Genomic DNA, 14,038 nt, shown 5'->3' with positions numbered 1-14,038 from the left:
TAGCTCGAGCAACTTGCAATTAATATAGATTAATATTGATGAATAAAAATAAAAACATGTTCCATTAAGTCATGTCTATGAGACAATGGCTTTAACACAAGAAGCATGTGAAGATAATACAAATTCTAACTCAGAGGAATCTTAGAATATTGAGATTGACATCAGTGTAACTAATGTGCACTTATTAGCCACTCATGTAGCATTGGTGTGTCAAGAGCAACGATCATAGAATTAGGCAAATATTGTTTAGGCTATTTCTCCGTAAGTGTAGGTAGCACAAGTACAAGTTGTAGTCCCATTTATCATAAGGCTATAAAAGTTACAATTGAGCATTGAGGTTAGTGTCGTGATTAGCGACGACAGACAATGCCATTCTTTCCTTGGCTACTGCAGCTCATGGGCATCAAAGCAGGGGTCTGGAAGGGATCCATTTCAGAGAAGGAGGAGCTGTCAAAACGAGCTACTTTACAATCAGTTGAAAAAAGGGAGGAGCTCTTGAACTTATCATAGCCCCCCATAATGGGCATGGGAATGTCCACCTTCATGGGGTTGAGGAGGTAGGTGGGGCTGTAAGTTTGGCCAAGAACCCCTGCCACCTGGCTAGAGAGGTTAAAGAAGGTAAAGTGGAGGTCCAAGTGGGTGAAGCAGTCATGGCCATTGATTTTATAGCCATGGATCTTGCTATCTTGTTCATTGACATAGGTGACATTGATGGATACTTTGAGCAAGTGGGTAACTTCTATTTCAACTGAGTTGAGGTCTTCAGTCCTGATGATGTTGAAGTCACCGAGAGGGGACACCCATTGTTCCCCACGTTGGGTGGCAAGAGTGAGGGGTGCTCCATCATAGGCCACGTGTACATGGTCCACGGTGTCGTCCCACGTGGCAGCTTTCTCGGCACTCACGCTCACTTGGTGGGGACCATAGAGCAGTCCAATGGCTTGCACCCACGTGAAGTCCCGTGGTCTCCCGGCCACCCTCTTTCCAATAAAATGCGCATTGATATGGACATTGTCATCACAAAGGATGCAAAAGTCTTCGTTGGCTTTGCCGTGGAAATAGAAAAATGCGCCGTCTCCTCCCACAAAGCGAGGGTCACTACAAACGGCTCCCTCCTTCAAGCAACCTGTTGATGAACAGCCAGCTGCTGCCGCTCAAGATTCTTACAAACGTACTGAAGATGATGAAACAACACCACCATGACTAATGCTAGATTATTAATCTAGAACACGGGATAGAGAGACGAATTCTCACCATTTGTTTTGCACACGGCGCTGCACTTCTTGCCGCAGGTAATGCTGCAGAGCTTAGGCGATTTTGCATCGTTCATCCTCGGACACGTGGACGGGCACGTGATCGTTCGATGGCAAGACGAGCAGTATCTACTATCAGCGCGCACTGCTGAGAGCACGCCTTGCATTTGCGGCGAAGAGATCATCAAAAAGATCATAGAGACAAATGTAAAAGCTGGTGGAGGAGCAGCCATGGCCACTATGTGAATCACTACGTATGCCTTCAACTTAATATGGTGGTGGTGCAGCAGCACTAGCCGTAAGCAAGCAATTCAACAGGCACTACAAACGTTTACAACTAGCAAAAGAAGTTCCTCGCCTCTGCAGTGCGTGTGTAGTAGCCGTCGACGGCCAAGACGGAAGAAGCTTGCTATTTAAAAACGGTAGATTTTTTGTACTTGTGTAACGGAAGGAAGGCTCCGTTTTTCCACACACGCTCTTGCATAATGGTGTAACATATTCTTAGGAAAAGCCTTTCTAATACATCTTCATAGAACTTTTAGCCCATAATAATGCAACCAAAATCTTTTTTCCTTATTAATTAATTAATTAATGAATGTGTCTGTCACAAAGGTTTTAAGATATTTTTCAAAATTAATCAAATCTGCCTTTTTTAGTGACTTGGATACTTGAATTGCATGCATGGTTTCTCAGTGCATGTTCTTGTGTGCAAGAGAGAGAGAGAGAGAGAGAGAGAGAGAGAGAGCGAGCGTTTGAGAGCACCAACAAAGTCCTCATTTTCATATTAACAAAAACTGTTAAAGCTCGACACAATGATTGGGAATTCAAACTCACAACAGCAAACAATCCCACTCATATTAATTCAATTGTATAACCACTCTCTTGAAATCCTACTCACTCATTACTCAGCTCATGATTGGTCTTAATCTCCATATAGAAGTGCTACTAATACAAATAATAAAGCCTTACCTCTCTTAGAAACTAGTACTAATCCATTCTACACTTAGACACTACTTAACCTATGTCTATGGTTATGACCTTAATCCCACTAAATATCTCAACATGAAACTATCGAAGACTACATATTCTAACTCTACAAATAGTATGCAAAGAATTGGGCTACTCTGAAGCTTTTAATACTCCAACACTTATTATTTATTTGGCGAAACTCCCCTCTGCCATCGCTTTTTTTTGTAAGGTCCCACCCCATGAAAACCAGGGCAACAACTTAGGCCTCAACATTACCGCGCCAAACCTACCAAGAATCTCGCATGGCGATAGTTATCTTCTTGTTTTTTTTTGTTTTTTCAGTCTTCAACTCTTTATTTTTTTTGTTTTTTCAGTCTTCAACTCTTTATTTTTCCTTTCTTTCCTTTTCTACATTGCCAGCTCACCCTTTCACTCACAATGTATCTATAAAGCTAGGACATAATCTCAAATAGTCCATTAAAAATATGGTGCATGAGTATCTTGGCATACTCCATCGACACAATATAATGAATATCTAAACATAAAGGAACTAATACCGGCCTTTAAAAAGTATTTAAGCTTTAAGTCTCATCTAGATAGCAAAACTATATGGGTCATAAGACCAATCATCCTCCAATAGTGTCTCTTCTCACTTTTATACTCTTTACACTTCTACACTTCATTTAATCTCACTCCTTCATTTCCTTTGAATTCTAATAGATCTCATTTAATAATAAATTAACATAACCATAGAGGGTTTGAAAACACCTGGTCATTCACTTTGTTTTGCAAATCTTCACTTCTTCATTTCCACTTCCTCTTTTCTTCATTCACAACTCTTCTCGTCCACGTACTCTTTCATGAACACATATTATATGTACTTAAACCACTAAACACTACCTAGACAAACAGTGTTAACCTACTCCAAATTTTATTTTTTTAATACTTTTCTAATTTTTAAATTTTTAAGAGAAAATAAACAAGAAAATTACAAGTATTACTCCTAACCAACTACTACTACACTCTAAGCACAATATCACCTTAATAGCTTTGAATGGGAAAGATCTATTCTACTGTCTAACTCACCCATAGCATCCTAACCTAACTTCTATCCGCATCAAAATGGTTCACGCCATCACTCGTACGCCATCACTCGTCAAGGCAACATCGCAAGGGTGGTTAAAGGTAGGTCCATATTTAGCCTAGAATATATTTCAATTTTTAAAAATCCTTCTTAAATTCAATTATGAGCCAAAGGGGGGAGTGTCAAGGCAACATCACAAGAGTGGTTAAAGGTAGGTCAATATTTAGCCTAGAACATAATTCAATTTTTAAAATTCCTTCTTAAATTCATCGCAAAATGAGCTCTTCAAAAATTTCAAGATCTAGTTATAATTTTATTAAAGTATCAAAATGTTTGTTCAAAACTACATTTTCCTCTTTAGTCTATGGTGGTAAAAAGGATTGATATAATGCTTGGTAAATTTCCCAAACACTAATCACATGAGATAAATTTTCGAAACACTAATCACATGAGATAAAGGGGAGAGCGCCAAGGAGCTAGGAATAGGGAGGAAGGGGGATATTACAGCTCCTACCCCCCTCCCCTACTTAAGCCAACCAAGCTCCAGTATTATTGTGCATTCAAAAGAGCCACTTGCTTCATAAGAGAGGCGTAGGCCACCTTAACCCTCCTAGGGCACAATATTGACCCCTATCCCACACTCCTTCTTTCCAACCTAGCCACATCACACCTCCTATACACCCCCAAGCTCATGCCTACTTCTATGGACTTCTCTGGAATGATTACCAATAATGCCTTCCTAAATAGGGGAAACCTTGAGATAGTCTACTAAGTCTAACTCGAGAAAAATTTCCTATTCGTTGACACCTTGACCATGTAAAGATACAAGGATACGATTCGTAGGTAAGACCTAGTTCTATCCCACAAGGGAGCGTGATCTTCTAAATGACTCTTAAAATCAGATCACTCATAGAGTGACTAACCTTAAATTAGGCAACCTCTATTCTCGATTTCTAAGAACAATGCTTTTTTCCCCATCTATGCAAGGCACACCCGTTAGCCTAGTCCTCTAGAGTATAGTTGCCTAGGAACCTACTTACCTAATGTAGAACTTCCAACAGTTAATCTGTTGGAAAACTACTCGACTAATCGGGTCCCCTCGTCCATAGGATGGTGCTGTCGGGGCATTCCATCCTCCCATTTTCCACCCAACTCACGCATCAATTTTGTTTTCGAATTAGTCCTACCACGTTGTGCGACATACCTAGACAAGTTCCTTAATTAATGACCTTACACATTGTTTGTTTAAACAGTCTTTCACAATGATACAACACCACTAACAAACAAGGGATTTAAAAAAAATAGATACAATGTTCAAAATTGGCTGTAAAAAAAATTTTGGCAAAAATGTCCAAGCTATTTCCCTGGTTGTGGGGGTGTAAGCCGTTCATCAAGCGGACACCCGGACGTGCATTTATTAAGGTTTAAAGTTTACCATATTTTAAAGTTTACCATATTTTAACTGAAAACAACTAAAAATTTTACGTATAGGCTTAATCCGATGTCCGTTTTTTAGTGCTATAAAATCCTACATTAGGGTAAAATCGCATGCAGATTCCAAATTTGGACTTAGAATTTTAAGATTCCAAGTGGAAATAGCTCGATTATTAAAATTGATTATTTTTACACCACAAAAAGACCATAAATTCGTCTATTAAATGGACATATATTATTATTGAAGATAGGCATGTTACACTACTATAGCTCACCTCTCCTCCTATAATTAGTTTGCCAAAAAAAATGTTTTTTTTACTGAAAAGTTTAAAGCCCACTTATTTCAATATTATTTGATGGATTTTTCTTCTATGAATTACCTCATATTTTATATTTTTTTTATTTAAATAATTGAAAAAAATAGGAGCCATTGGATCCCATTGCATTATCAACCATAAAACTCAATGTTCAAGGGTCCATTCTGGAACATTTGAGTAGAAGATACTCCAACTTGCACACCCAAACCACTTGCTAAAAATCAAACTCTACATAATCACGCTTATATTTATTTTCTGTAGAATCACACTCGTGATCCTTGATCATGATTGAGATTTTTTGGAAAATCATGGTATGTTAGAGTTGACCCAAGGATTATTCTTGGATTTTTTTTACACAATCAACCAATCCAATGATGTCATTATCTTATGTTAACCTAAGGATGCATCAGAAGATGTGACTTGATCATACAATCACCATTGGGATTCAAAAATTAGCTTAAAGATAACAAGGATTAATAGCTGCTGTGGTAACATCACTTTTGAGCACTCAAACATATCATCATACTAAAACTACAATTATGGGTGATTATTGCTTTGCATAATCACAATAGTTATAGAGAGCTAAAAAAGGAAGTTTGAGATAGTGGTACTTTCTTTTAGATTGCTTAGTTTATGTGTAGTGTGAGTCTTTTCTTGCTACAGAATTACATGCACTTGAGGTTAAGGCGGCGAGTATGGTTGGTGGTGAATTTAATTACCAAGGATCCTCTCATCAGTTTAGTTTACGGTCCATCTAAGCACTCATTTAAGTGAACTAAATAAGCAAGGCTCCTCTTATCAGTTTAGTTTTGGGTATATCTGATCATCCCACGACCCGAGCACTCATTTGAGTGTGTACAGTTTGAGGACATAAGGCTCAGTTGAGACATTAAATAGTGATGATTCCATGGAGGCCCCCTACAAAATCTAGAGAAAGGGTAAAAATTTCTCCAACTAGATCAACTTCTTTGAAATAGCGAGAGGTATGCTCGGATTTACAGCTAAATTACACATAGATGCTAGTTTAGATTACATAGGACAAGAAATAAACATTGAGAGAGAAACACCTGCTGCATAGAATAAGAATTTGACTCTCGATGTTCTATCACTGCATTGGTAGACAAATTAAGACTTAATTAGTCCAGTGATGAACCAGCACCCCTATCCAAGGAGAGAATTGGTTTGGTGATCAACTTATAGGCAGAATCCTATAAGTAAAAAATGTCCGCATCTAAGGCCTTCAACTTTTATGTACTATGCGCATTGTATATTGTTGGGAAACCATGATACATCCATGTGTCAATATCCATGGCCATAACAAGAATTACAATTTCCACAAGTACCTATAATAAGACTTCCCTTGGAATTATAAGCACCTGTATGTGCTAATACCCACGGCCACTACAACAATTACAATTTCCACAAGTGCCTATAATAAGATCACCCTTGGAATTATAAGCACCCCCTATCTATGGGAATGTTTAGGGAACTCATGTATCTAATGTGCAAAACTAGTCTAGGGAAATATAAAGGATACCTAATAAACCTTTACCACTACTAGTATTGCCACCACACTTGCACCTAAACTAACGGAGTTATATGGGTTCTTAATGAATTGAAACACTAAGCAACCACCGCTCATATATTATGTATCTAACTAAACGATTTGTAGTTGAAACAAATTCTAGTGAGTATACTATTAGAGCTACATTGTTCTAGGATGGCAGGCTAGTTGCTTTTAAAAGTAAAAAGTTGACTGACCCTCAAATAAAGTGGCCTACATATGAGAAAGAGATTTTTATTGTTATTCATGCTTTGAAAAACTAGAGACGTTATCTTCATGGCTCTACTTTTGTGGTATTTGTGGATAATTCATCTCTAAAATACTTTTGCAATTCTTCAAAGATTAGGAAGGTCTGTGAATGGTCTATTTTACATTGTGCAATTGCTCAACTGGACTCCATCGGGTTCCTTGGTGGGAGTATCCAACTTTGAAGGCCTCTTTCAAGGCTTCAAAGGTGGCCTTATCCTCTACCTTTAGGGATCTAAACCATTGGCTAGCTTTGCCATCTAGGGTGAGGCCGAAGACACTCACCTTGACTTGGTCATCCATGTGGCTGAATGCCTCACATATCTGATTAACATTTCTATGTGTGGTATGGGATCTCTAGTTCCATCGAACTTGTTGATCAACTTAGAGATGTTAGCTAGTTTGTTTCGCTCTTGTCTTGGCTCTTGTGCGGAGTGAATTGGTGTTGGCAACGCAATTTCGGCAGCTACCCCCTTCCTATTTCCATGGCTATCCTCAACGTTTTAGGAGTTAGTCCCGTTGTGGTGGTGAGAGCTAGTGCTAATTGGGGTAAGATAGGTGGGGGAGTTGGACCAGGTGGATAATATACCATCGGGGGTCCTTGAAGGGAGGACTGGTTTGTGGTTCATAAGATCCCATATGATATCCAAGGTATACCCCGAGAGGTGGGTACTATTGGTACCTTGGTGCAACAGGTTGATATGATTGGACCAGGCAGGCTCTCTCCCTTTGATAAGATGTTTTAGGCCCCTCGAGAGTTGGTTCCTACCTAGGTTTGGCACTGCCCTATGGTCTTAGCATGTGTTGGCCATTCCAATGGTTGGCATGGCCCCCCAGATTGGTGGATTAGTCTAGGTTGGGTTACTTTCACTTTGTCCCAATCCTGGTCTATGGTCTAGAGGTAGTGTGAGCTCTCTTTTAGGCTGGCATTCCATGCCTCTATCCCTGGGGTGTGGATTGTATGATTGTGTGTTTCCCAAGATAACGTTTTTTGGAGTCTTGAAGCGAGACTTCTTTGTGAATGTGTAGGGGACTCTGGTTCTTTCTCCAAGGTAGGTGGTCTGTCCATGCACTAATCCACCAATTCTCCTGACTCTAAGTCGAAGGTAGCACACCCAATGCCTCCCCCATGCTAGCATGCTCTTCACTCTCACTCGTGTTGTCAAAGACCAACACCGTTTGTTGGCTCCACATTGTGTTGAGGACCGAAGGGTCTGATCTTATAAAAATGAGGGAGTGTCAGGAGGATTTATGTCGTCAAGAAACGGGTTGTTTCACACCAATCTCCCCGAACGTAAGTGCGTGAATGTGAGAAGTGGTAGTGTTAGACCCCCCTTTGGATAGTTTCTATTTTTTTGTTTCTCTGTTTTTTTGTGGGAAGGTATGGCCATACATTGGTTAAGGTACGGGCATACTCTTGGAAGATGGAACGGGCGCGTTTGATCAAGACACAGGCACACACTTGAGAAAGACACAGACGTGGCTAATAAAAGGGTACAAGCATATGCTTCCTAAAAGACATGTGCATGAGAAGGACACAGACGTGTGCATGAGAAGGACACAGACGTGGCTAATAGAAGGGTATGGGCGTACTCTTCCTGAAAGACACGAACATGGCTAGTCAAGAGTATGGCGTACACTTGGAAGGAGGAACGACCATGGCTTGAGAAAGACATGGGCATACTCTTCTAAAGGTACAACCATAAACTTGTCGAGTCGTCAGGTAGATCTCTTAGTTGTGTAGGGTAAATGTGTCTTCTTATCAGAGGGTGTCTTCTTATAGCCACCCTCTGATATTCCTCTATGACAGTACACTAGTACTGTCATAGAGGAATGTGTCAGGTAGATCTCTTAATTGTGTAGGGTAAATGTGTCTTCTTACTACAGCCACCCTCTGATATTCCTCCGATAGTACACTAGTACCCTGTTTGTATCCCTTTTTATTAATGCTCATTATACCCTTATAAATGCAATTTATTTCCCTTGAATGCACTCTATTGAAATTGATGTCAAAGCAGATTTAAGAAGATATGCCCAGGAGGAAGTAATGGTCATCGCTAGTAGGGAAGACACGGGCATGGCTCTGAGAAGTGTACGGTCGTACGCTTCTCTAAAATGTGTCTATACTCCTCCTCTGATTTCTAAAATTTTGGGCCCTTCCTTGATAGTTTTTTTGTGTTTTTCTTTTGTGAGTGGCTAGAGCTAATCTCCATCTACCCAATGATGTAGAGATATCGAGCTCAACTAGTGCTATGGTGATGGACATTAATGACCCGCCTCGGTGATAGCTTCCGCACTTATGTTGCTCTGGCACGGTTGGTGTGATTATGGTTGATATGCCGCAAGTGGATGATAGGCTATGTGACAGCCAATTTGGAGTACTAGAGTTATGGCATAGTTATAGCACTAGCTCATATAGTCGAGTTCACACTATAGACCGCCGACCACTTTGTGTGTTGCTGTAGGAGAGTACTTTCCCTTTATGTATGTACTCTTATCTTTTAGTTATATGGTCGTAGAGAAGAGAAAACAAATCAGCCATTCATCTCTCTTATGTCTTGTACTCTCTTGTGTGTGTGTGTGTATTTTCTTATAAGGAACTCAAGCTCTCTCTCTCTCCCCCACATATGGTATGAGAGCTCCGGTTTGTGTGAGACCTAAGGAGGAAAGCAAGAGGTAAGAACAAGCAAGCAAGGAAGTTGTACACGGGTAAGAGCATCACCATCTCTTTCCCTTCTTTGTTTAGGTACAACACCCCCCCTTGGTAGCTCCGGGAGCTACACATCTCTGATTGAGGAGTTACCTTCGCAAACTTGTACTGAAGTTTTGCAGCCAAAAATGTGGTTTGGCCACATTTCAATCTCCATTCTGTCTCACTGCAAGTTATTTTTGGCTATTTCGGAAAGTTCTAGAGTTGAGAACTGTCTTTGGTCAAAATCTAGTTTTTGGTAGTGCAGACTATGTTTGCATATGTATTGTTGACATTGGGTTTATGTACATGTACTTTGGTCAGATCTGGTGACTTACAAGTTGTGTTGAAGTACCATTGTAATAGTCACAAAAAAAGATATTGTTGTGTTACAGATTGCATACATAAATTATTTGTTATAATTTTTTTATTGCAAGAGAACATTATGACGGAATCAATCACATTGTCAGTGAGAAGCTAGACAAGAACAACTTCCATGCCTGATTTTGGGACTATGTGGAAGGAGACAATGAGCAGCCTCCAAAGTTGTCTGAAGAGCATGCCACTCGAGAAAATATTAAGGCATTCAAGGATTGGAATCAAGGTACAAGGAAAGTCATGTATTGTCTTTCGATTAGTTTCACAGACACAACAATAGGACACATACAAGATGCCAACACTCCAGCAGTTGCGTCTAACAGAATCTAGTGCAGATGTTCCAGACCAACACAAAGGCAAGGAAATTGCACCTAAAGCAAGAGCTGCATACTATGGAAAAGAAAAGCATGTCTATTAATGAGTATGCTTTAAAGATCAAGGGCATTGTTGAATCCCTGGGTCCATCAATGTATCAGTGGAAGATGATGATTTTGTGAGCGTCTGTTTGAATGGGAATGGCAAAGAGTACAAGCCATTCAAGACATCTATTGCAGTCTCAGTGAGAATACTCCCAACTTTTGGGACTTGGTGTCTATGCTGATAATAGAAGAAAAGCCACTGAGGACTCTTCTTCACAAAGTAAGAACACATCAAAACATGCCTTTTACTCTACTTTAGGTAGAGACGGAGGTAAAGGTTGTGGTCGAGGCCAAGGTAACAAGGAAATCAGAACTTTGGACAACAATAATCCAATGATTTGCAACAGCAACAGTCATACGCAGGTGGAAAAGGTCAGTCTAGAGGTAGGGGGAGCCCAAGAAGCTGACATGGTTCATAAAGAAATCAGAATGTAAATAGCATAGAGTTTTATTATTGTGGCAAACCAAGGCATATGGCAAAGGATTGCTATAAAAAGTAGAATGACATTAAAAGTGGAAAGTTACAGCAAGGAAACTATGCATCATCTAGTAAAAATGGAGGTGATGACAGAAGTGAGCAATTGTTTGTAATGCAGCCCATGCTCACTTCCATAACAAGAGATATGTCAGGATCTCAAGATACATGGTATGTGGATTTTGGCACCTCTAACCACATGACCAGCCATGCTGAGTAGTTTAGAGATATACAAAAAATGGAAAAACCAGGTATGTAGAAACGGGTGATGATACTGTGCATCCCATTGCACATGTTGGTAAAGTGACATTGTCTATATAGGATGGCAAAATGAAGTACTTAGTAGATGTACTTCATGTTTAAATATTATAAAGAACCTGGTTTCTGTTGGACAGATGTTGAGGACAGATGTTGAGCAGGGTCTCAAGTGAGGTTTAATCCTCCTCAAGGATGTTTTGTGGAAGACTTCAAAAATCAGTGTTGTTTAGTTGCAAAGGGTAACAAAAATGGTAGTATTTTTACCCTAGATGTGCACATGCTTGAACTAAAGGCTTCCATATTTCTGCATGGAACAGGTGTCATTGTAGATATTGACATATGGCATTGGTCATGTGAATGTACAACAATTGAGGTCTATGTAGGCCCAAAATATATTGTTGTAGGTTTGCCAAAGTTTAAGGTTGATGGTATGCACAAAGTATGTGCATTCCAGCTTGGTAAGAAAGCGAAACATGCTTTCCCACATGAAAAATATGTCAGTGCACAAAATATATTGTTGTAGGTTTGCCAAAGTTTAAGGTTGATGGTAAGCACAAAGTATGTGCATTCCAGCTTGGTAAGAAAGCGAAACATGCTTTCCCACATGAAAAATATGTCAGTGCAAGGCCATTAGATATCATACATTCAAATGTATGGGGACCGGCCAAGGCTGCAACAATTGCAGGTTGTTGCAGGTATTCTCTGTTACATTCATTGATGACCACACTAGGAAAGTGTGGGTTTACTTCATGAAGGAGAAAAGTGAGGTGTTTTCTCACTTTTAGAGATTTAAAGCCTTGGTCGAGAAGGAAAAAGGTATGCAAATAAAATGCCTAAGATCAGATGGTTGGGAAGAATATTTCTCCTATTTGTCAGCACAGAGGATCAGGTGACTGACATCTTCAAAAAGACATTGGGCATAGAGAAGCTCCATAAGTTAAGAAGCTTACTTGGAGTGTCATGTGTGGAGTTGAGCTCGAGAGAGAGAGAGTGTTAAGATATCGAGCTCAACCAGTGCTACGACGAGCATTGATGAGGACAGTCACTTTGGAGTACTAGAGTTATGGCATAGTTAGAGTGCCAGCTCATATAGTCAGTGTAAGATTCCTCCCCAGCCTCTCAAGATGTCCAGCCTCTTCCCCTGTAATCAAATCCCTCTTCAGAAATATAAAAGATCTTATTTCTACCACACGAGAGCGAAAATCTTCTAGAGAGTGGTAATTTAATTTTTAAATATTTTTGGATAGAAAAATATCTCATCTTATTAAAATAAGTTCCCCTGAAATAGAAGTTCAAAAAGATTTTCAGAAGGTGCATTAGAAATTAAGTATAATCTGGAGGCATTATCCTAGGGGTCCAAATTTTTAAAAAAAATAAATTAAGGTTCCTATGGACCAATAAGATTCATCCAAATTTAGGAAGGAGATAAATAGAAGAATAAAAGGAAAATCCCCCAAAAATGAGTAAATACTCACATAAGATGAAGAGTTGACTAAGGACAAGGTTAATAGTTAAAAAGGAGAGATATTTAGATGAAATGATGCATTTTTGACACCTCAGTGTGGGGGAATCCCCCTCATGAAGGAGGCACCTATTTCACATGTGTGGGAGAGTTTTAAACTCCCAAATAATAAGATATTTTTATCTCTCCTCTCTCTTGTTTCAACTAGATCCAAAAAGTGGACTAAACTCACCCAAAAATGGTCAAAAATTGACCAAACTGATCTGGAAAATTCTAGAATCAGTTGGCTTGGTTAGAAGCTCATTTTTTCCTATTAATAGAAGCCTTCTCCTTTGTTGAAGCTTAATAGTGTTTTTGCACTGTTACCCTACTTCTCCCAAGAGCCAGAAAACTGTGAATTTACTCATAATTCATTAGTTTTTTGACCTTCCCTCTTCTAAAGATTGGTGGCCACTCTTGTTTCAACAAGAATAGAACCCTCAAACCATCAAGCCAAATGAAAGCTCTCAAATTCCTTCGTAAGTTGGAGATTCTTCTCTTTTCTATTCATTTTATGGTTTTTTATGATTTTTGTCTTCTCTAAATTGAATGTGATGTTATACCTCATTATAAAAAAGGCATTCCTCTCTCTCTTCTTTAGTAAATCCAACCATTCTTATCCTAGATGAATGATTAATGGATAAAATCAAGTTTTTCTTAATGTTTCTCTTTGATAAAGTAGAAAATATTTACATTAGAATGATTTAAATACTCTTGGTGAACTTCTAATTAATTATAGAGAGTTAAAATTTGAAAAATGGTCAGCCATACAAAGGAGGTTATGGTGAAATTTTTCTAAAATTGTGAAAAATAAGTTTTACTTTTTTATTCAAAAAGAGTAATTCACATCGTATATGTATTCTTAAAGTGTTATTTTTCATCATAGGTATAGAAAAATGCTTACTAAAAATATTTTATGAAAAGAAAGTGTTACTTTCTTTAGAATTAAATTCTATGTATAGAAGGAAGCTTATTGAAATTTTATTTTGATCATAAAAGAATGATTTTCATCATAAATGATTTTTATGCATAAACATATGCTTAAAAGATTTTTTTATATGAAAAGTGTGATTTTCATCATAATTGATTTTTATGCATAAAAGATTTTTTTATATTAAAAGTGTGATTTTCATCATAAATGATTTTTATGCATAAAAGATATTTTTTTATATTAAAAGTGTGATTTTCATCATAAATAATTTTTATGCATAAAAGATATTTTTTTATATTAAAAGTGTGATTTTCATCATAAATGATTTTTATGCATAAAAGATATTTTTTTATATTAAAAGTATGATTTTCATCATAAATGATTTTTATGCATAAACATATGCATAAAAGATATTTTTTTATATTAAAAGTGTGACTTTTATCATAAATGATTTTTATGCATAAATGGGTGCATAAGAGATTATTTTTTTTATTAAAAGAGTGATTTTCATCATAAATAA

At 38.2% G+C, this 14,038-nt stretch overlaps 1 protein-coding gene across 1 annotated transcript; it reads right to left on the bottom strand.

Annotated features, from left to right (window-relative positions):
• Positions 1 to 278: 278 nt before the first annotated feature.
• Positions 279 to 1,383, bottom strand: LOC147627391 (uncharacterized). Its single transcript, XM_086816208.1, has 2 exons — positions 1,255 to 1,383; positions 279 to 1,126 (listed from the first exon to the last, which is right to left on the bottom strand). The coding sequence occupies exons 1-2, from the start codon at positions 1,328 to 1,330 to the stop codon at positions 351 to 353; spliced, it is 852 nt and encodes a 283-aa protein (XP_086672334.1). The 5' UTR covers positions 1,331 to 1,383; the 3' UTR covers positions 279 to 350.
• Positions 1,384 to 14,038: the final 12,655 nt, after the last annotated feature.

This window comes from Cibotium barometz, chromosome 21, assembly GCF_041138505.1.
Source record: "Cibotium barometz isolate CiBa-2024 chromosome 21, ASM4113850v1, whole genome shotgun sequence".
In the NCBI taxonomy this organism is placed as follows: Eukaryota; Viridiplantae; Streptophyta; class Polypodiopsida; order Cyatheales; family Cibotiaceae; genus Cibotium; species Cibotium barometz.
This window is presented reverse-complemented; position numbering and strand designations above follow the sequence as displayed.

Excerpts from the sequence above, each read along its gene's own strand:
- LOC147627391 (XM_086816208.1), bottom strand. The coding sequence starts at position 1,330 with ATGAACGATGCAAAATCGCCTAAGCTCTGCAGCATTACCTGCGGCAAG. Across the intron at positions 1,127-1,254 it reads CGCCGTGTGCAAAACAAATG|GTTGCTTGAAGGAGGGAGCC; the intron begins GTGAGAATTCGT and ends GTTCATCAACAG.